The sequence below is a fragment of the Paralichthys olivaceus genome, chromosome 22 (assembly GCF_024713975.1).
Source record: "Paralichthys olivaceus isolate ysfri-2021 chromosome 22, ASM2471397v2, whole genome shotgun sequence".
Lineage (NCBI taxonomy): Eukaryota > Metazoa > Chordata > Actinopteri > Pleuronectiformes > Paralichthyidae > Paralichthys > Paralichthys olivaceus.
Genome location: NC_091114.1, coordinates 16092697 through 16114656, shown reverse-complemented (window position 1 = coordinate 16114656; position 21960 = coordinate 16092697). Strand labels below are relative to the sequence as shown.

General features: G+C 45.3%; 4 protein-coding genes across 6 annotated transcripts; 1 reads left to right on the top strand and 3 right to left on the bottom strand.

Annotated features, from left to right (window-relative positions):
- Nucleotides 1-424: 424 nt before the first annotated feature.
- LOC109644993 (uncharacterized) lies at nt 425-2312 on the top strand. Its single transcript, XM_020110483.2, has 3 exons — nt 425-559; nt 1069-1352; nt 1467-2312. The coding sequence occupies exons 2-3, from the start codon at nt 1092-1094 to the stop codon at nt 2166-2168; spliced, it is 963 nt and encodes a 320-aa protein (XP_019966042.2). The 5' UTR covers nt 425-559; nt 1069-1091; the 3' UTR covers nt 2169-2312.
- lpcat4 (lysophosphatidylcholine acyltransferase 4) lies at nt 2252-9395 on the bottom strand. Its single transcript, XM_020110481.2, has 13 exons — nt 9070-9395; nt 6894-7257; nt 6420-6532; nt 5858-5918; nt 5557-5615; nt 4951-4985; nt 4739-4793; nt 4498-4580; nt 4267-4392; nt 4030-4186; nt 3498-3590; nt 3254-3389; nt 2252-2764 (listed from the first exon to the last, which is right to left on the bottom strand). The coding sequence occupies exons 1-13, from the start codon at nt 9139-9141 to the stop codon at nt 2601-2603; spliced, it is 1518 nt and encodes a 505-aa protein (XP_019966040.1). The 5' UTR covers nt 9142-9395; the 3' UTR covers nt 2252-2600.
- Nucleotides 9396-11026: 1631 nt separating this feature from the next.
- Nucleotides 11027-14269, bottom strand: emc4 (ER membrane protein complex subunit 4). 3 transcript variants are annotated; one of them, XM_069518634.1, is made up of 6 exons: nt 14100-14269; nt 12917-13062; nt 12653-12767; nt 12212-12365; nt 11959-12119; nt 11027-11470 (listed from the first exon to the last, which is right to left on the bottom strand). In XM_069518634.1, the coding sequence occupies exons 2-6, from the start codon at nt 13018-13020 to the stop codon at nt 11435-11437; spliced, it is 570 nt and encodes a 189-aa protein (XP_069374735.1). In that variant the 5' UTR covers nt 13021-13062; nt 14100-14269; the 3' UTR covers nt 11027-11434. The 3 variants fall into 3 exon arrangements, with proteins under 3 accessions (XP_069374735.1, XP_069374737.1, XP_069374736.1); XM_069518636.1 differs by having other exon boundaries at nt 12917-13326; nt 13418-14225; XM_069518635.1 differs by having other exon boundaries at nt 13867-14225.
- Nucleotides 14270-14630: 361 nt separating this feature from the next.
- Nucleotides 14631-21882, bottom strand: cyld3 (cylindromatosis (turban tumor syndrome) 3). Its single transcript, XM_069518682.1, has 16 exons — nt 21395-21882; nt 20716-20833; nt 20471-20628; nt 19806-20315; nt 19476-19581; nt 18811-19268; nt 18504-18669; nt 18051-18192; nt 17508-17630; nt 17146-17237; nt 16977-17040; nt 16559-16763; nt 16359-16467; nt 16143-16261; nt 15757-15964; nt 14631-15662 (listed from the first exon to the last, which is right to left on the bottom strand). The coding sequence occupies exons 1-16, from the start codon at nt 21563-21565 to the stop codon at nt 15478-15480; spliced, it is 2934 nt and encodes a 977-aa protein (XP_069374783.1). The 5' UTR covers nt 21566-21882; the 3' UTR covers nt 14631-15477.
- Nucleotides 21883-21960: the final 78 nt, after the last annotated feature.

The window sequence follows — 21960 nt, the reverse complement described above, 5'->3', positions numbered from 1 at the left end:
AGACAATTTATTAATTACAACAGGAGAGAAATAAAAATGTTTCTGAGCTCGAGCATCTGTTCTCAACATTAAAAATAAAAGTTACCACCTCAGGGTTCACTCAGTGGATTTCTTATGGAGCTTTCAGATATTTATCATGGGCTTCATCAACACGTGTCACAGATTTAATCACACAACATATTTAATGAATTCATATTCATTAACTGGCCTGTCTGTTTCTAATGTCCTATCTGGGTTTATAGCATCAGCTCATGATATTTTATTGTTTAGCATCATGTGAGTTGTTTAAACCAGCTCACTAAGTATAAAATATACAGAATATACTGTTAGAGTAAAATAAAACATCATGTATAGACACTATACTGTAAAAAAAAAAGAAAACAGTGACACATTTAACTGGGTTTCATTTGGACTCTGTGAGGTTTGGAGTGTTTCTATGCATCTTTGCTTGGAAGTAAACAAACTCAACTGGAATTTATATTTAAAAAATCAGCAGATTCAAACCGACACACACATTTTTACAACACTGGCTGCAGACGAATCATCTCCTGTGACAAAGGTAAGCTTGATTATTTTATCCACCTTCGACGTGTTTTATCTTTCGTTTACTTTGTTTTGAGTGGTTGTTAAAGCTGCGTTTCACTTGAATGTGTACAGTTTGTAAAACAAAGTTTTTGGTCTCAGACGATAATTCATGGATGTTGATGAAAACAAATCAGGTTTCATGAAATCTATGAGCGTGTGAACAGATTCAGATTCGAGTTTTATTTGTCGCGTCAATAACACACGTTACAGAAAACATGGGAGCAACATGTCGTCCTCCACAGGTCAGGGTGCAGGTGACATTTAAAAACATTAAGACACATTTTCCATGTGAGATAAAAATTGTAAAAACACATAAAAAGAGAGCAGCGTGAAAAAGGTATCAGTGAAATACTGGTTAATAAAGAAACATGTGGGCAGGAGACTCGGATGAATAAAGAGAAGATGTTCTTATTCATTGATATTTAAGATGAAATTAACAAATTACACTTTGCTCATATCCACTTTTTGTTTTTCTTTTCACAGTTGCAAAGCCCGAGAGGTCGAGGATGGATCCCGTGCAGCCTTCTTCACCTGAGGCCTCCTCTGATAACGAAGATACAGCTGGATTCCACATAGAATCCATCTTCTTTCCTTATTTCAGCCCACGTCCGGCCGACCGCTCTGTCTCAGAAGAATTCCAGGAGTGGCTCGATCAGATGGTTGACGAGTTTATTCCACCAGTGTCTCTGCTGTCCTTGGACAAAAGGTCGCCTGCAGGACGCACCCCGGAGGAGGACAAGACGGTCTCTGACCCCCTGTGTCCCGAGGTCAACAATCAAGAGAATGCATAAATTACTAACTACTAATGTTTGAAATATTTATTACCTGGTAAGAAAAACTTCTAAATGTACTCACACCTGTGTTTATCTTTTTGTTTGCAGACTTACGCAAAAACTACCCAACTGATTTCTGCTCTGGATCCTCCGGGGACAGATGATACAAACCACGACAGACAAACTTCCCCTCCGAGTGAGGAAACACATGAACTGCAGCTGAGCGACGCCTCGACCAGTCGTTGTCACCAGAGTTTTAGGTTGTCGAAACATTTCCACCTTCTAAATTTGGATTTGGAGACTGCGGACAATAACGTATCAGCACTCTTATTTACTGTTGAGGACAGTGATGAAGGGTCAACACAGGACCCTCCAGCTCTGAGTGTCCAGTTAGAGGAGTGTGAGGAACGTCATAGCCCTGAAAACATAAACCCACGGTCCTCCAGCCTTAAAGACGTGACCCATCCACCCACAGATGACCTTCAGGACGCAGTGGCTACTACTTCGTCTTCGGTGGAAAATCCCCATCCAGACTCCAGCGATGCCAGTGATTCGTCAGACTCGGTGTTTGAAAAACAGATATTAAAGACACTGAGGTGTTTGTGGAGTATTTCACAATCAGTGTCACGGCAACTTTCCTCTAAACGTGGAACGAGAGCGGCCAAGAAATGTAAGAATCTCAAGGCCAGTGCTTGGGAAACGGCAGGACTCAGGAGGTCTCTCAGAAACAGACCCTGCAGGAGGTCTCTCAGAGTCTGCAGGTTTCCTTCAAAGTACAAAGACTTTATCGTGTTCAAAGACAAGAAATAAGAGGTGGACGAAGTTGGACAATTCATGCACCAAGACCACTGGTCAAATAAATTATTTATAGGCAACCAAAAACAGCAAAACACTTGGAACAATTCACAGTTTAATTCATCGTTAAATATAAAGATATTTCACACAACAGTTAATTTACACAAGATAAACTCTGAATTACTGAGTAGTTTTTGTTGCACAATCCCTCGTCCCTTTAAAAAAAAAGAGAAATCATTTCAAATACATAAGAGGAAACTCATGTTTTGGCTTCAAGTGACAAAAAATAAGATTTTTTTTTTTCTTGAAGATATTTTTACAAAAGAGCAGAAACACGCTCTTCAAACATTCACTCAACATTAATAAAATACATTCATCTTGTCGATTCTCATCTTCTGTAGCGTAAAAAAATGGGGCCGATCGTCCTGGAGAAACAAAAATAAATCCTCATTCAAACTTTTTGTTGTGGTGCAAATCTCTGTTGTTGTTCACAGTCTTCCCCCCCGGCAGGGGAGTGAACGGCAGGTGAGAGCCCGCCTCCACCGGCTGCAGGTATTCGTTCACCACTCTCTGATAGGTCGGGTGGGTCGTCAGCACTCGCAGCAGATTTTCTGAGGAAACAGAGCAGATGTGTTGATTCTAAGATGTTTGGGCCTTTAAACGTCACCACACACCAAACACATGGTCAGTCGCCTCTTTGCTCCATTAAAGCAACACGTTACAATTATTAAGCTTTAAAGTCTGATGTGTGAACGTGGAGAACGTTTCCTCCTTCGCTCCCTGAGCGTCTGTTCTCTCTCTGCTGAGTGGGTTCATCTCCTGAGAGAACAAGTGACTGAGAGTCTCCATCAGCTGAAGAGTGAAACTGAACTGAGATCAGTTCTTAACGACCAGAGTTTATCTCCAATGTTCAGCAGCAAACTTTAAAACATGAAGAACTCTGAACAGTTTGTTACAGCAGCAGCTCCTCTGGTGCAGGAAGCAGAGGATCATGGGTAATATGCAGCGTTGAACGTGAAAACCACTTTGGAGAATTAGAGGGTAAAAGTAAAAGTATAACTTATAGTAGTTTTACAAACTCAACATTCAGAGCCGCTCACCTTCCGTCACCTCGTCCTGATGCGAGGCTTCCTTGAACAGCTGGGCGGTGTTGTACTGAGGAAAACCCAGCAGCGCCCCCATGAGGCCCGACAGCTCCTCCGCACTCAGGCTTCCTCTGCCCTCCCTGTCGAACAGCTGTGAAAAACAAGATTTGATAAATAAATACATGGGATGATATTGTGTGAATGTGATATCATGACAGAGCGTGGGACTGAGAGGACATGAAGGAGCAGCAGGACTCACGCTGAAAGCTTTGTGAAGAAGAGACTTGAAGCTGAGGAATCCTGAGACGGCAGAGACACTCAAACAAAACTGTCCCACATCCACCGATTCATCCTGGAACACACACACAAGAGTGACATCACGTTTCCTGTCTGTTTTAACCTCATATAGAAATAATTATTGTCACCCGTCTGGTGCTCGTGCACAAACACGACACTGGAAAACATTTAACGTTTAAGTTTTTCGTTTTTTTTAAACACACAAAAATGTGCGATCCCAATAAACTGGCTGATTTTCAATGTATAAAAGATTGTCAATGATTCCTCACATGTCGTTATCAAACCCTGGTGACTAAGAAATGTACTCGAGGCTGTTGACACTGGACAGTGCAAACAAATACCCGCCTCATTTATCTCCAGATAAAATCCCACAGCAGCTGATTCAGAGCTGAAAAAACTCAAGAGGACATTTAGTTCTTTGCTGCTCCCGTTTTTTCTTTACGAGCAGTTTGAACAAAACCGTCTCAGACGTTCAGAAAAACAGCAGCCTGTACCTTGGAGTAGAGTTTGCAGACTCTGACGGCCGTCTCTCTGTCCGTCAGTCCGAGAATCGAGGCGAGCTCCTCTGCGCCGACCTTTGACCCTGGAGCTCCTGACCGACACCTGTCGATCATCCGGTCCAGTGCGTCCTCGACTGCAGATGCTTCCAGGCTGAGAGGAAAAATATCCGTCATTTGATTTTCACATGAATTAAAGCCACTGTTTCCAGACGGATGAAGGTTTTCTCTCACCTGCTCCTGTGCAGCAGGGACAGCGTCCTCCTGGCGGGAGACTCCAGTGGGAGAGAGAGACCCCCCAGTTTGTTGACAGGAACCCCCCCCTGCATCACGTAGTCTGTGGCTGGGACTCTGAGCGCCCTGAAACATCAGGAAAGTGAATGACCGTTAACTCAAAGTGACTGACAGCTGAAATAATTTATCAACGAGACGACTTGTCTCTGTACCGTCTGAGTGACAACGTACCCGGCCATGAGCTTCTGAACATTGTCTGCGTACAGGTTGGGGTCATTCTTCTCCTCCTCCGACGGGTTGTAAACTGGCAGGAACTGAAACACAAGAAAAAAGACAAGTGTCAACAGAGTCAATTCAGAGCGAGCTGAGAAACACCGACCTCCAAAAAACAAGCCAGCGTATTCAGGAGGAGTCAAGTCATTCTTCGTTTGAATGAGATGAGACAGTTTAAGGTTTCTGATGAGTTTGTTACCTCAACCGTCATGTTGGTGTAGAACTGTGAAGTGGTGTGCCACAGAACGTCGACCCTGACGGACGGTGAGAGGATATTAGATTTCATTTAGGAAATATTTCTCAGTCAACTTCCTGCTCAGGTAGAAATCTTCGACCTCTGTGCAGTCAGAATCACAGAACCGAACACTTTCACACTAACTTGGTTCGGCAGATGTGAAAATGAGAACTCACCAGGATGTTCCTTTGTATGTCCAGCGAACGGTATCCTGAGGAAGAGTCGTAAAAACCCCATAAATCAAACAATAAAGTGCTGAACAAATAAAAAACACGACCACAGCTTCGCCGTGAGTCGAACAGTGTCGAGCAGTTGTTCGTCCTCGGAAAGAGAAGCAACAAGGAAACGTGAGATAAAAACCACAAGTGCGGCGTTTATTTTAGTTTGAACGATTCGATCACATCTTCTCTGTGAAGCCCTTTAGAAGTTATTTCAAATGATCCGTGCACGTAGAAGACAAAGACGTCGACGGCGGTGTGGACGAGATGTAAACAACAACACTGATCTTTCCCGCCTCCTGCTGCTCTACAGGCTCCACCCCTCGCCTGAACGTTCCCCACATGTTCCTGTTGTTGTGAACGCGTCGGACTCGGACAACATCCTGCTGCGTTCTTTAAAGTTCATGTCTGAAAACGGCTCAACTCAAATTACAGTCTGGACTCAAACCTCCTGGAAGTAAAGGGGCGAGTGATAAACCTGAACGTGACACACAGCAGTTAGCTGTAGTATCACACCTGTGACATGTTGCATCAACACATCCACCTTCCAGAACGATTACTCACCAGCCTGTTGGGGTAACGCAACAGAACAGGTTGGACCGGGACTCCGGGGACGAAGGCACCTGATGATGAGAGACAGAAAAAATGAGTCAGAGCAGCAGAGGAAGAAGGAAACGCTGCAGAGGAGGTAAACATTCTGCAGCTGCCTGTCAGGCCCTCTCCCTTCTGATGCCTGTCATTCCTTCACGGCTGCAAACAGCAGGTGAACTCGTCTGTCTGTTTCAGGGCTGCTTCTCTTCCTGGCGTCTAAACTCAATATTAACTCTGATTCCCCAGATAAACATCAGCTCCTGCCAAAACTCACCAGGTTTGAATTTGATGAGCACTTGGCCGTTAGTTGTGGTTCCCTCTGGAAAGATCAGCATCTAGCAGAGATTTGAACATCACAGTGTTTTTATTGGGACCAGTTCGACTTCAGATGCTGCATCGAGCAGCCGTAACTGTTGATCATTTTATTTCACTTCCAGATAAGACTGAAGCCAAGATGGAAGATCATTCATCTCGTCTCCTGCTTAAATAAATCCAGATTATTTTATGCTGACAGAAGAGATCTAATCCAATACATTCATGCACTGCAGTTTATTCTGAGGAGCTTCAGCTGAGTTCAGAACGTCCATCACTTCCTTACTGTGAGAATTAATGACTCAGTCTTTCAAACATAATCTGTATTTAGTTATTACTTGTACATGAGAGAAATCGTCTGAAATGAAGACTGAAGTGGAAAACGTCTGTCGTCAGGAAATTAAACACATCGTAAAATATTTCCGACGCTAAACGACTATTAAACAACTGCACCATCAGATATTTGTACGCTGGAGAAAATAAAAGTACTCAGGTCGACAGTAGGACGACCGATGGGATCTCACCTGAGGCCAGTAGCCATCAGAGGTCAGCCTCTCCGTGAGCTGGGTGACCGCCTTCCTCCTCGACTCGGGATCTTTCCTGCTCACCAGCACCGCCTGGTTGAACTCCAGCAAAGCTGAGAAAGTAAAGGTCAATAAAAACCAGAGCCAGAGAAGAAGTCTAGAGCCAGACGGCCGAGACAGCAACACAGGAAGTGCCCGAGCAGATTAGGAGCCGAACAGCTGAGTCACTTGTTTATCTTTCTTGCATACTTTCATTTTCCACCAGACTCCTCTTTTAGAAATATTGATCTTGGTTTGAAGTTGGGCAACGTGGGGAAACTCCCCAACTCACAACAATTCAGTGTCTTTCTGTTAATGAATAATAAAAACGTTTCTTCTCGTCTCCTTGACTCAGTGAAGATGATCGAATGGAGCTGATGCAACCTGGTTAATTAAATCTATTATATTCTGCTTACTATGAGATTTGCATCTCACCTCCTATGACCGGCAGGCTCGTGTTCTCCGACCGCGACACCACCGTGGCCAACTGCGTCTCACACAGGATCAGCATGTCCAGGAAGCCGCTGTGCGGCGCCACCACCAGCACCGGCGCCTCCTTCAGATCGGCCCTGCGACCTTTGACCTTCACCCACAGGAAGCCCAGGGAGAAGAAGACGGCTCTGCTCAGCAGCAAGATGATGGGGTGGATGAGCCAGCGGCGCCAGCCCGTGACGGGCCGGGCTCGCTCCTCCTCGGACAGGCCGGCCAGCCGTAGCCGAGCCAGAGGCCAAGCGACGAGGAACAGAAGGGCCGCCAGTGTGACGCGCACGGGGAAGAGGAGGCTGCCCAGGATGACGCCCTGAGGAAGAAGCATCAAACATGAAACCATCAAACACTATCACCCGAGCATCTCAAACTTTATTTACATTTACAAAGCCGTTATGATTTATGGGGAATTTATTCAGTTCAACTCTTTATCAACTTCTCAAAGCTGGCGAACACTTTTTTTTAACACGTGTCGTGATCTCTGTCGGGTTTCTGTCCCTGAACATCAGTCTGGAAGGTTGAATGGGTTTTTGTTTACATCCGCCACATCTGGAATGCGGAAAAAAGAATATTTCCAATTATCCTGAAGGCATCACGGCGTGTCTGTCACAGAGTTATTTAAAAGTTATTATTTTTCTATCAAACACGTTCTGCACGTCTGAAACTTTCATGACCCGTCTGGTTTTTTTAGGCTCAACAGTCACAGCTGTGAAAAACTTTGTTGTGGAACTTAAACTCAGGCTGCATCCGTCTAATTATCATGAATCAAATAGTTTGGTATTTATTTGATTATTTGAAGGTTTTGTCGATTTAACAAACTAGTTAAAATGCCCTTCGAGAGGTTCTGGAGTCTTTCGGCAGGACGATGACCTGAAGCTCACACCAGCAGCACAAAGGGACATTTTAAAATAACCGTCAGCAGAGAAATTAAACCTGTTGCTGCAGAACAGATTTAAAAAGTCAAAAGTGACAGAAACCAGCAGCAGAAGTGTTTTCATATGTCTTCATATCACCTGCAGCCAAATATTAGTGACGGGTGTGTCTGGATTGTGTGTTTTGGCTCCTTGCAAGTTCTCCCCTATACGTTCAACCACTTTCTGAAATGCAAACATGAATCATTTGCATTTATTCTGCAGTTGTTCTGGTTTCTGTAGCAGGACTGAAAATAAAAAAGTGTTCTGATAAATATAGTTGGTTGATTTTCTGTTGATCCAATCATCTTTGCAGCTTTAGTTTATTTAAAACTTGGGCTGCAGCTGATTCTCTTCATGAGGAATTCAGGAGCAGATTCTGCTTTTAATCAACTGCTTTTTCATTTTCCTGCCAGATTGAGTCTGATTTGTTATTTTCCTCCAAAACATAAATTGAATTTACATCAAACAGATAAAAGCATTAAATATTTTGCATTTTTGCTTGAAAATGTTTCACATAAAGTTTAATTCACTCGTCAGGAAAGTTTTCTATTGATGGACATGATTAATGAGTCACATACAATAAAGATGTCGCGGCAAAGTCTCGGATTTTGCTAAAAAAATTGACTATATCGTGGGTTGAACCCCAAAATAAGGCTTTTGCATAGACGGCCACGTTTGAGCGTGAACGTCTGCTTCTTCACCAAAATAAAGCTCAACAGATGTTTTCACAAGTTCAATTTCTGGATCCAGTCGAACTCAGACATTTGACCGGTTTGTGTTTCGTTTGACAACGAATGAACCGGACGTCATCTTGCAAAACGGGATGGTCGATAAAACGATTCGATTGCATCAAAAGTAAAATCCAATTTATAACAATTCAATGGTCTCTTCCCAAACGAAGCAAAAAATCATCTTTACACATAAAATAAGTAATAACGCGACACGCGTCACGATAACTGTCGATATTAACGATACGAACATTTAATAAAATGTAATAAAATAGGGATGAAACGATATCAGCGATTGAAGTCTTAAATATCCTGAGACACGAAGCTGGAGGAGTTTGAACACATTCATCGGCCTCAGATTTCACAAACTGTGAGAATGATGCTGCGTTTATCGCGATACTTATCGATGGATCCGGTTTTGAACTAGCAGCTGATGTGACGGTGTGAACCCGGTGTGAACCCGGTGTGAGGAGGCGCAGTTACCCGGATCCTCTGGCCGGTGGTCAGCTTCACCTGGTGGATGAACGGGTGTCGGTAACAATCCTTCTGCTCCATGTTTAAATCTAGTTCAACCAGAGACTCTTCCTCCAGCTGAGTAAACTCTTCACTCAGCTTCTGTGGTTTCAACTTTAAAAAAAATTAAAATGTTCAAGTTCGTTAAAGGTTTAAAAACGGTGCGAGCTCAAAACAACCGGAAACGGTTTCCCGGTGGGAGAAGTATCGTAAAACATGAGACGACGACGACGACGGAGCAGAATCAAACTTGCGGTGAACTTCCGTCCTCACGGTGAAACACCCGCTGAGCCGCTCATCCTCCTCTTGTAGCCGCACCTGTCCCGCCCCTCCGCGGCCTCTCTGCCCGGCCCACCGCGCTCCATCCGGGGCAGGAGCGGGCGAGTCTAACCGGTCCATGGAACCGGTGAGTGTGGAACCAGGTCCACTGACACAGAGAGAGACCCACTTCTGTCTGTCTCTATGTCTGTCTCTATGTCTGTCTCTATGTCTGTCTCTATGTCTGTCTTTATTTCTTTCTGTCTCTATGTCTGTCTGTCTCTATGTCTGTCTCTATGTCTGTCTGTCTCTATGTCTGTCTCTATGTCTGTCTGTCTCTATGTCTGTCTGTCTCTATGTCTGTCTCTATGTCTGTCTCTATGTCTGTCTGTCTCTATGTCTGTCTGTCTCTATGTCTGTCTGTCTCTATGTCTGTCTCTATGTCTGTCTTTATGTCTGTCTCTATGTCTGTCTGTCTCTATGTCTGTCTGTCTCTATGTCTGTCTTTATGTCTGTCTGTCTCTATGTCTGTCTCTATGTCTGTCTCTATGTCTGTCTGTCTCTATGTCTGTCTTTATGTCTGTCTGTCTCTATGTCTGTCTCTATGTCTGTCTTTATGTCTGTCTCTATGTCTGTCTGTCTTTATTTCTCTCTATCATTCTTTCGTTCTCTCTCTCTCTAAATGTAAATAGACTATCAAACATTTACATTTGTAAATATTAGATTACATGTATTTAAAAGACACAGTACAAACAGAATAAATATACATATATACATATATATATATACATATGTATAAATATGTATATAAAGTGAGTATTCAGAGGTGGTGAGTGCAGTAGAAAAACACAATATTGGTGTAAAACAAGTTTTTTTTCTTCAAGTCGTTTGTTGAACCCCCCCCCCCCCCACTCATTCATGACACTGTGCAAATGTTGCTCGCCCCACAGGTTCAGCCTCGGCCCCACCTGACTGCTATTGTCCTGGAGGTGCAGCTGATACCAACACTCACCCAGTCCGCCCTCCACCTCCACAGCTTCTCTTCATTCTGCTCAGTCTGTTCTTTCAGATCGTTCTCGTTTCGTTTGAATTAGATCCTTGTTTGCTTTAGTAAATTTTACATTAGGAGTCATTAACAACCAAATATATTGGCAGGAGGAAAGTTAAGATAAACAGTAGTGGATCAACCGCGTCTCCTGGTTAAGGAACTGAACAGTAACTGAACTGTTATCTTGAAATGTGTTTACGACCGACACTGGATTCCATCTCGTGTTTACTGAGTGATTTCCAGATTTAACTGTGATTTAGTTTTCACTGACTCATGTTTAGTTTCACCGAAGGTTTCCTCTCCTCCACACCCAGTGTTGACAGAAACAACCCGTCCCCGGTCATTAACATAGCAAAGAGTTTATTCACAAGACTTTCTCTTTAAGAACAGGTGGAATGTGTAGAAACAGGAGCTTTCAGACAGAGGCTGAAACGAGGAGCTGCAGCACAGTTTGAGGAAAGTGCTGTTTTCTGAACATTAGAGCAAAAAAAAACCTTCTCCAGTAATAACGCTAATTAAAATCAACTCCCTGGATATGAACCCGTTCCCTCGGACAAGGTGCCAACACAACATTTCATGTAGAAATCAGAATTCCAGCAGCAAGAGTAAGACACGTTTATCGACATTTTAATTCAGGGATTTATTTCATAGAACATTTTCATAGAGGAAATCAGTATAAATTAAACAGAGCTATAAGTTAAACAGGTTAGTAAATGTTGCTGCTAACGTGCGGAAATCATCTTAAAATGAAGCGTTTCACTACAAACTGAGACGAGACGATGAAACGAGGGGGAAAGAAACGACTCTACAGGCTGAGTGAAGTTCTTAGAAGTTACAGATAAAGTTTGACACCCCCCCCCACCTTAAAACTGGATATAATTCTGTAAGAAAAACCCTGTGTGTGTTCAACAGGAGCCGACACGAGGATCTGCTGAGGAGGAAACCTCGCGTGAGCGGTCGTGTTGCAGGATGAACAGTATATAAACCTATGTAAATATGTGAATCCTTGATTTGCACGGTCCGTCAGCTTCACAGCACCATCCCTCCGCCCATGATCTCCATCCTCTGTGGGGACGAGAAGAGAAGAGTTCAATTAGAGAAGTGGAAAGTCCTGAATCGACTCCTCCGTCACACGAGGAAAGAACACAATTAGTCATCAAAAATGCATTTATCTTATTTTTTTTATAAGAAGAAAAGCAATATGAGCCGATTTATCAAGTCTCACAGAGTAATATAATTTTACTGGCTGTACTAAATAAAACGTAATCAAATAAAACAAACTGTTTGACTGTTATGTCTTTAAAAAGACGGAGAAACTGGTTTTTATCTCATAATCTGACAAACGTGTTTTACCAGTGGTTAAATATTACATTAAAAAAAAAAGAGCATAAAAGTGTTACACAACTTTATTAAACACAATTTAACAAACAATGACAAAATTAGCCTATTCTGTCCTCTACTGGTCAAAACGTGAACAGCAGCTGGAGACGATCACCGAGAACAGAAATCATTACAAAGAGACTTTTTGTGATTCTGATGATCGTGATGTTTACCTGAGGCGGTTCTATGAAAGCCAGCCAATCAGACGAGTGTGTTGGGAGCAGTCCCATTGACTGACACTTGTAGATGGCCAACGCGGAGCCCAGGAGGTTTCCGACCAGGTAGACGAGGCCCTGAAGCCACTGCTGACTGGAGCTCTCCAACAGTTTGAAGGCTGAGACACAACAGAGCGAAGGATTGAAGGAAAACGATGACGCGTAAATTACATGAGCTGTGAAACCGTGTGTGAACTATGAGGATCCTCACTGGCAGACATGGACATGAGGGCCTGAATGGGCCTCCAGGCCATCATGCAGACCATCATGATGGGGAAGATGGAGATGGTGTTGCCCGACATGTACATGATGAACAGGTTCATGGGGATCTGCTTCAGGGGACCAAGAGCCACGTCCCAGCAGCGCTGTGCAACAGAAGGAGACAGAGGATGATTGTCAGCAGCTCGTCAGTGTGACCGTCACGGAAACATTTCATCTTCACATGTTACTCACTGAATCGAAAGCTGTTCTTTAAAACCCCTGAGTAAAACTGAAGGATAAACTCTCAGGTACTGCACTTTTGTTATTTTCATATTTACTTACAGAAGTATTTATACCAATCTGAAAATGCTTTTTAAAATGATTATTTTGAGTACAAACTCAACCAGAAGTTGAAATATCTGCGTTAGTATAAAGACGGAACGTTTCGCACCTTCTCCACCAGGTTCTTGTCCGTCTCCTGGATGCTGGTGTCAGGGACGGGTTTCTCAGAGTAGCCGATGGGGTAAACGACGTCGCCCTGACCGCCCTGCCGGTCGCCACGACTCCTGGAGCACAGACGCAAAAATTCAGCTCTACTTTCCCACAATTCACTGAATGTGAGTCTTTGCTGCAGTTCTGTCTCTAATCACATCAAGTTACAAATCCTGGAAACATGAACGGTCACAGTTATGTTCTAAGTTCAGTTTGCGTTCACCTCGTGTTTCCCAAGCTCAGCTCCAGAGCCCACTTCATCCTCCGGGCCGCGCTGCCTCCTCTGGACGACAGAGCTCCTCCTCCTTGTCCCCCTGGAGACGCCATGGCAACCGCCTACACTGCTGGACCTCAGAGACAAAAAGACACCTGCAGAGAATAAAACACCGGTGAAATCAGACGCTCAGAGCAGCTGAAGATACTCGACTACATCAAACCAGCAGCTTGATTAAAGTGGAGAGATGGAGAACGTTCGTAAAGAGAAATGAGATGAAATAAAGAAACTAAATGAAGGTGAAGAGAAATAAAACGAATTAAAGAAAGTGCAAATGAAGGTGAAGAGAATTAAAGAAACTAAATGAAGGTAAAGAGAAATAAAGAAAGTGTAAATGAAGATAAAGATAAATAAAGAAACTAAAAGAAGGTGAAGAGAAATAAATAAACCGTAAATGAAGGTAAAGAGAAATAAAGAACCTAAATGAAGGTGAAGAGAAAATAAAGAAACTAAAAGAAGGTGAAGAGAAATGAAATAAAATAAAGAAACTAAATGAAGATAAAGATAAATAAAGAAACTAAATGAAGATAAAGATAAATAAAGAAACTAAAAGAAGGTGAAGATAAATAAATAAACCGTAAATGAAGGTGAAGAGAAATGAAAGAAAGAAACTGTGAATGAAGGTGAAGAGAAATAAAATAAAGAAACTGTAAATGAAGGTAAAGAGAAATAAAATAAAGAAACTAAATGAAGGTGAAGAGAAATAAAATAAAGAAACTAAATGAAGGTGAAGAGAAATAAATAAAGTAAATGAAGGTAAAGAGAAATAAAGAAACTAAATGAAGGTAAAGAGAAATAAAGAAACTGTGAATGAAGGTGAAGAGAAATAAAATAAAGAAACTAAAAGAAGGTGAAGAGATGAAGTGATGGAGATGAATAAACAGACAGAACCAGGTGACACAGTCAGAAACACGGATCCTCTTTGTTTCTCGTGGTTTAAGTCACATCCGTGTTCTTCCTCGGTTTCTTCTCTTTCATCTCATCCCTTCTTCTTTCCTTGTGAAACCCTCGAACACGAAGGTGACGACACAACGCGACGGTTTCACACCATCGCCTCGATGCGGAGCTGACGTCACTTTACGGTCACTTTACGTCAAAATAGCAACAACGGGACGTCGCGTCGGGTTCTCACCTCTCAGAGAAACATCCGATCCGCCGCTGCTCGATTCTGTTCTTCTGGTTTTTACGATCAAACGGGAGAAAATTCGCTCAGTCGATAAAACGAGTCGCAGCTTCCGTCGCTCTCCGGATCCGCGGCACACAATGATGACGTGGTGACGCTGCCGTGCGTCGCACTCGCCCCCTGGTGGTCAGTCCGGGGAACTGTTTCAATCCTCCTCACTGACGCTGTTTTATTTATTATGAACAAATATAATGACGAAATATTAATAATGATCATGATAATAATAATGATCATAACAATAATAATCTATAGAACGAGTACACTTGAGGTTTTATTGATTATATTTATTTTATTTTACTGTATTTATAAGTTAGAGACACAAGGTTTATTGTTTGATACTCTATATATGTTTAAATCATTTAAATACTATTTATCTACTCCCTGATAGGAGTATTTATTACTATATATTTATTCCTGAATAAGATCTGGAAGCTTGTGGGTGAATTTCATTGAAACAGAATTAAACCTCAGAGACGTGTGGAAACTGGAAGAGTATGAAACATTTTATTCTCTTGACATCATCCTCATTGTTTGCAGCTTGTTTTTACAAGAAACAACCCGTAGGCAATAGAACAGTTTAAACATCTGTGTGCATGTGTTCATATTTACACACGGACATGTAAACGAAGCAGTGCAAATCCTTCTGTAAAGTGTGTGTGTGTGTGTGTGTGTGTGTGTGTGTGTGTGTGTGTGTGGAAGGTTACAGGCACAGAGGAGCTGCACAGTGTGAGAATCATAAAGGCACTCAGGTATAAATATCAGCCCTGCCACCACATCACCTGCACAAGTCTCCTTAACTGACAATAAATTACAAGGGCCTGGTTCCTCTGACACATTCCATGTTGTGGGTCACGCTGTCGTCTCCCTGTAATCCTGAGACTCTGTTCTCTGCTGTTCAGGCACCAGGCCAGAAAAAAAAAAAAGCCTCCAATGCATCTTGAACAAAAATATTTACACATCACGTCGCTCGAAAATACAAAATAAAACCAGCGACATCAAGACGAGGAAATATTAAATTCTGAAAGTCGGGTTTACATTGTGTCGTCTTTGTTTGGATGAAGAATAAGAGTCTGGAGACACTGGATACGTTTTTATAAGAAGCTGTGAAGCGTAGCTTTGTGACCTAAATGTAACTGTAACATGTGGGAGGAACAAACTGGATCCCCCAAGATGCATTTTACCGCCAAGTGCAAACAGGAAGCTGAATACATTCAGTGTTCAGCGGCTTCATGAATATTTCTTATTCTTGTTTTCCTCTGACAGTCGAACAAACAAGACAAAGAACCTGAGGACGACTTGTGTGAATCTTTGTGTGTCTGTGTCCACGTCACTTGTACAAGCTGAGCTCGGGGCTGTGGTACAGACACATGTAGGAGTCACAGAGCAGGCGGCGGGCCGGCTCCCGTAGTGACGCTGCGTCCACTCTGCTCAGCTCCTGCTCCGACAGGCTGAGGTATCGACCCACCTCGGGACACGCCATCACCCGGGGGATGTTGAAGCCGTTCTCGCCACCTGGGTGAGAGCACAGGGACGACAGGAAGCTCGTGTTTTTGTTGCATTTGATCCTGTAACTTGAAGCTGTGTCATCCGGGTCAGGGTCGCTCACCTTCTCTGTCCGCCATGCTGTCAAAAAACAGCCAGTCGGTGGGGAGGGGCCCGTGTTTGATGAAGCTCACGTAGTGGCTGGTCTCGATGCACGTCACAGCGAAGAGAGACATACGCTGGCGGGTGCAGTGAAGAGAGCCGGTCCACGCTCCTCCGGGGACACTGACCTTCACCGGGATGTGGGACATCCGCTTCCTGTGACTGTGGACCTGATGACCAGTAAGACCAGAACAGTCAGCGTGTAAAACAGACGGAGCCACAGATCGTTCACCTGGGACGGACACCAGGAGGACATCTGTCTCTTCAAGTCTTCACACTTGCTTGTAGAAAAGGCAGCAGGCTTGAAATGTGAAATTAAAATAATAAATATAGAAAGTGCGTGGCTACCTGTGTGTTGCAGGTGGGGCAGTACTGTTTGAGACGACCGGGGGTGATGTCTATGTCTTCGTAACACTGAAGACACTCCCACTCAGCCACAGCCTGACAGATGCTGCACTGCCTCAGAGCTGGAACGAGACGAGGAGCGAGAGAGTGAATATAAATACACAGTAAGACGACGTGTGTGAGATCATCTCCACTAAACTTTCCAAAAGTCGTCCTTACTGTCGTCCAGCAGGTCGGTGATGTCCAGGCTGAGTGTGGGCAAGATGGCGTCAAACATTTTGAAGTCCTTCCCAAACCGCGGCATGAGCAGCAGGAGGCAGGAGGGAGCCTGGAGGGGGGGGGGTTAATAAACCATCAGCTCATGTGGTTTCAGGGGGTCAGAGGTTAAACTGAATAAAGCCTGAGAGTATTTCTGCAACCTCAACAAACTTGAGGCCGGCGTGGAGGAAGGACGACTCCAGCAGGGCCTGGACGCTGGCGACTCTCATCCGATTGGACGGCGGCGAGGAGAGAGGGATGGGGGAGTCGACCGGTGAGTGGGGTGCGGGCGAGGAGGGAGAGCTGGGCAGGGTCGGTGGGAAGAGCTGGTAGAGGTGACACTCCTGAGGCTGGCGAGTCATCGACCTGGAGGAGAGGAAACAGGAAGAGCAGAAGAGAAGAGAGAGAGAGAGAGAGAGAGAAAAGGAGTTGGTGTCAGGAAAAGAGACGAGGGGAGAAACGTGACGTTCTCTTTTCCTGCTCCTGGTCAAATGTCCTGATAAAGTGAGAAAACAGAAAACACACCAACAAACAGACGAGTGAAAACATGAGAAGACGAAACACGGGAAGTGACGGTACCTGATCTTGAGGAGCGGCTCGACTCCGAGGAGCTGGAAAAGCCTGTTGAGGAACTCCTCAGGATCTGACAGACGGAAATAGAACAGCCTGTCAGCATTCCTCCGTCCGATCACGCAAACACCTGCAGAGAGCTGATGGACGACCGAAGAAGATAAATACTTTCACAAACCTTTCTCCTGGTTGGTGAAGCCGGTGTCTCGGCTGGCGGCTTCCAGCAGGCGCCTCAGGGCCATGGTCTTACTGGCACACACGTAGCCATAGCTGGGAATCACACCAGCACACAAACACGCCTGTATTTATTAAGAACATGTGACCAGTCCCACAAAAATACAAAACAAAACTTTTAACACACTTTCAATCCATTGACCGTTCAGGATTGTTGTAGGAGCAGCACTGGTGATTTTATTCAGACCAAGTAGTAACTGTATTTGTATTTTCACTGTATTTAGTAGTGGAAGTAAACGCACAGTACTTTATACACGCAGAGACATTTGAAGACCGACCGACACACTAACTAACACTCGCACTGACCTTCGCAGTGGGTTGACGATCTCGCAGCGCAGCAGGTCTTGAGCCTGAGCGGAGTTAGGGTCGGTCTCAGGGTCGGACGGCCAAAACAAAACCCAGTCTGCTGAACTACAGCAGGAGAACAGGCTGGAGACAGACAGAGACAGGGACAGACAGGGACAGACAGAGACAGACAGAGACAGACAGGGACAGACAGGTTATGCAACATCCTGTGTTCATCCAAATTAAACCTCTCATGTAAAACCAGTATTTTAATCAGAGGAGAAACAACAAACCTGTGTTGAACTTACTCACTAACTGGTTATGAATCAAATCTCTTTTGTTTCTTGTTGCACATTAAACAGCAACAAAGAGAAGTAACGGAAATGTGTATTTGATGGAGCGTGTCACTGTTTGTATGTATTTGTGTTTGCCTGCCATCATTAAGAACTCAACAGTTTAAAGGTTTCCCACACAACATGTTATCCATCAGTCGTCTGTGGTCACATTAACTATATTAAAGATGTTTCTATCCTGACAAACTGTCCACGCAGACTCAGGATTTACCTGAACAGCGTAGCGTCCAGGTAGCAGGAGTTCAGGTGACCCTGGATGCCTCTCTTCCAGCCCTGGTAGAGCTCTCTGGCCTCGTCTCCGTCCACGGGAGGCGTGTGCTCCTCCACACGCTCGCTGCCCCACTCTGCAAAGGCTGAGAGACGCAGAGGATTAAAAACGACGTCCTCAAATTCAGCCGGAACCTTTTACACAACTAGCTTCATCGTCTTCAAAACAGGAACCCTGTTCACACCTGGTGTTAACATCCATCCTGAGGGTGTGAACGCAGCCAAGTGACCACGACCACCACGTGATTTCTGTTTCTCTCTGTTACATTCATCTGATGTGTGTGATGTATTTTTTATCTGGGTCTCGTTAAGCTGCGGTGGAAGCTGCTTTCTCCGTCCACCGACCGATAATCCAAACCTCCCTTCACGAAGCCACAGACGTCAGAAACACTCCTACCTATGGAGTTGCACCGCTCCACTTGATTGACGGGCGTCTCGGGCGCCGGGAACCTGGAGTCCCTCCTGCAGTTGCGGAGCTTGACGAACAGCCCCTTGTTCGCTGGACAGCGGAAGTGGCGTTCGCCCAGGTAACTGCCGTCTGTCCCTGCAGACAGCTCCTGATCCTGAGGCAGACACAGTGGGTTTGTTGTCGATCAGTGTCGTACATGGAGAGAGAGAATTAAAGGAATCACCACCCTGGACTTATTTAAACGTCAGAAAGTTAAACCAACGCAGAAGTGACTGAAAACTGAAACTCTCCTTACCAGCTCGATTCCTGCGACTGGTTCTGAAATCCCATCGATTCGCCCGATCCAGCAAATCACTCCAAAGATGGGAGGGTCGTTCACTTCCACCATCGAGCCCACCTCCAGCTCCCCCTCCAGTCCCGCCTCCTCACTCTCCCCCGACGCCTCGAGGTGACCCGGAGACAGCAGGGGGGAGACGGGGCTGTGGACGCCGTTGGTGTTTTGCGGCTGCTCTGAAACGAGGGGCGACGTCGGACTGAGGGGTTTTGGAGGCGGGAGAGGAGGCAGGGGTTTCTGGGTGGGTTTGGGTGGTGGCAGCGGGGGGGGTTTCAGTGCTTGTTTGGTGGGGGGGGTCAAGGCGACTTTGTGAGCCGTGGTGGGCGATGATGTGACGCCCGGTTTAGCGATGGGAGGGGGCGCTGGCTTCAGGATGGATTTGGGCATTTGGTGAGGACTGGAGCGGTGGGATTTATGCTCTGAGGACACAGAAAGAAAAAGTTACTGCCCCCTGTTGGCTGACTGCAGTGTTATAAACCTTGACTCCTCCATGTTAGTAGATGGGACATTGACCAAACAGCAAAATACAAGTTTTGATTATTTACAAGCTTGATTTCAAGCGTCTGTGGCTCATTGACATAAAAGTGTCCCTGAGATTAGAACACAGTGGGTCTGAAGTCGTGTACCTGAGGAAACCTTGGTGACCGGCAGCAGGAGTCCGTAGAACGGTGAAGGAATGTGGCAGAGCTTCTCTCCCCGGTAAAAACCGTCCCAGTTACCAACAGGAGCGTCCTGTGACGAGTAAGTCAAACACAAAACTGCAGGTGATTCTCAAAAACTAATTTTAACAACTTTAATAAACTTTACAAGTCCCCCGGTTAGACACAGACTGTGACACATACAACAAATAAACGTATAAATACAAAAGAATCTATTATTAAATACAACAATTAACTAATTGTTGCTTTGACTGAACTAATTCATAGAATCTGTTTTATCCTCTGTGTCGCACTGACCAGCAGAACCCCGACGTACATCCCTGACGAGGATCGTCCCGGCAGGAGCCCGCAGTACCGCGCCTCCCCGCCATAGACGGCGTCCTCCTGGGGGAAACACACCCGCTGGCCGACACTGAAAGGCGGAGGAGACGCAGACTGTCGAACCTGCGTCTGGTTCTGAGCAGTGATGAGCGCAGACTCCGCTGCTGTGCGAGGGAGGATGGTGATAGAGTGCGGCTGAGGAGCGCTGCTGGGAGGATGCTGGTGCTGCTGGTGCTGCTGCTGGTGGTGGTGAGTCGGGTGGCTGTTGCTGCTCTGGTGCCCGTTGCTGTGGTGATTGTTGCCGCTGCTGCTGCGGTGTTGGTCTCGCTCACGGGATCGCTCATGTGCATTGGAGCCATTTCTGCTGTTCCAGTGGCGGAGCCTGATGTCATTGGCAGGGAGGAAAAGGGCGCAGGCGTCGGGGCAGGTGAAGAGGCGGAGGCCCTTGTAGGAACCGTTGCCTGTTCCTTTGCCCGCGGCTGAACCCTGAGAGCGAGAAACCAGAGAACGAGGCATTAACAGTGTTCAAGGCAGGCGATAATTCAATACACAATAAAAGTGTAGGAGCCAAGTATTTGTTGTGTTATCATAACGTCTGGGTTATGGGAGCTCATACTTTCTTTTTTGTTCCCACGGTTTACCTTGAGTTGGACGCCGAAGTACACGGCGCTGCTCCCTCTGGTCAGCGGCCCGACGTACTTCAGATCGGCCTCAGCGAGCTCGTCCTGTTGACCCATCTGCACCCACAGCGGAGCGTCGACGGGCAGAGACGCCAGCTGCTGCAACTTCCCGGGATTGACTGGAGAAAAACAAAGAAACAATGAAAACCTGGGAGAATAAACATAATATTCACTGCCCCTCCCGCTGAAAGCATTAGTGCCCTTACTCAGAAGCCTCAGACGAGCCTCCGGATCAACCACGGGCTCCAACAGGCCAGTGAGGTCACTGGGGATTTCAAGCAGGAACTTCCTCTCTACTTTTACCACGACGTCATTGTCTAACACCTGTGTGGGGGGGGGGGGGAACAGAAGAAGTGAAAAACATGTACTTTCTTTATTCTATTATGTATATATATAATATTTGAACAATCTTTATAATTACTACCTGTTTTATCATTATTGTTTCCCTACCTATCAATATGGCTGCTGTAAGTTTTATTAATTATCAATTATTCAACGAACTCTTGATTTTATAAATATAGCAGCTTTCAGATAGGCACTTTTAATTGTATTTATTTATTTTATTCCATTTTATTTTCAACCCCATCCTCCTTTTATCTTGTCTTGCTTCTAATCTTTATTACAACTTATTTAAAAAGTTTTTATTCTAATTTAAATTACATTTTCAACTCAACCCTCCTATTATTATTATGTCTTTTCATCCACGTGCTTCAGTGTCTGTTATTTCTGAAATGTGCTGAACAGGTAAAGTTTCGCTTCACTTTCTGGGAGCTGCCCTGTCGTCCATCTTTATTGACAGCCTGTCACGACGCCACGTGCTGACAAATAGAAAGTTGTGAGTAATGTTTAAAAAGTAAGTTTAAAGTTTAAAAGTTGGAACCAGACCTTGACCCACTGCCACTCCCCTCTGCTCCTGCTCGCGTCCTGCTCCTGGCAGATGAACCCCCGCTGCAGCCGGATGGTTCCTTCCAGCTGGTCCTGGACCCGCAGGTCGGTGGAGATCACGAACATTTTCGAGGGTCGCCTCTTCCTGAGCTGCTCCTGAGCCGCGGACATGTTTGAATGTGTCGTGAAACGTGAAGCGGCTTCACCCGGGGAACTACAGCGACATGTCACCTGGAGAGGCTGAAGTTGGTTTCCAGGGAGGAGACGCGTCGGTTCACCTCCGCTGAGGGCGACACACTCTCCTCATGCGTGTTCAAACGCACACACGTGTCCTGTCCGACCCGAGGTCAACATGGGCAGCGGGTGAAGAAGCGGTGAGGAGAAGAAGTCAGCGTCTCTCCTCCATTTACACTTTCTCCTCCGTTAACAACAAACCGGGGCAGGAAGCGGCGGAGCGACACCTGCGGCAGCCAATCACAGGGGAGGGGGCTTCCCCCGGTAGCGGCCTCGGCCAATCACAGCGCTCAGGGGCGGGCTCTGTGGTGAGGGGGAAATTCCAGAGTTGA

Bases quoted from the DNA above. Each gene is read 5' to 3' on its own strand.
- emc4 (XM_069518634.1), bottom strand. From the start codon at position 13,020: ATGGCGTCTCCAGGGGGACAAGGAGGAGGAGCTCTGTCGTCCAGAGGA. The intron at 12,768-12,916 runs GTGAACGCAAAC...TCTGTGCTCCAG, and splicing joins CTGAGCTTGGGAAACACGAG to GAGTCGTGGCGACCGGCAGG. The intron at 12,366-12,652 runs GTGCGAAACGTT...TCTGTTGCACAG, and splicing joins ACAAGAACCTGGTGGAGAAG to CGCTGCTGGGACGTGGCTCT.
- lpcat4 (XM_020110481.2), bottom strand. From the start codon at position 9,141: ATGGAGCAGAAGGATTGTTACCGACACCCGTTCATCCACCAGGTGAAG. The intron at 6,533-6,893 runs GTGAGATGCAAA...TTACTTTCTCAG, and splicing joins GAGCCTGCCGGTCATAGGAG to CTTTGCTGGAGTTCAACCAG. The intron at 4,581-4,738 runs GTAACAAACTCA...CTTGTGTTTCAG, and splicing joins ACACCAACATGACGGTTGAG to TTCCTGCCAGTTTACAACCC.
- LOC109644993 (XM_020110483.2), top strand. From the start codon at position 1,092: ATGGATCCCGTGCAGCCTTCTTCACCTGAGGCCTCCTCTGATAACGAA. The intron at 1,353-1,466 runs GTCAACAATCAA...TTTTGTTTGCAG, and splicing joins CTGACCCCCTGTGTCCCGAG to ACTTACGCAAAAACTACCCA.
- cyld3 (XM_069518682.1), bottom strand. From the start codon at position 21,565: ATGTCCGCGGCTCAGGAGCAGCTCAGGAAGAGGCGACCCTCGAAAATG. The intron at 18,193-18,503 runs GTAGGAGTGTTT...TGCGTCTCTCAG, and splicing joins GGAGCGGTGCAACTCCATAG to CCTTTGCAGAGTGGGGCAGC. The intron at 16,262-16,358 runs GTAAGGACGACT...GTCTCGTTCCAG, and splicing joins CACCGACCTGCTGGACGACA to CTCTGAGGCAGTGCAGCATC.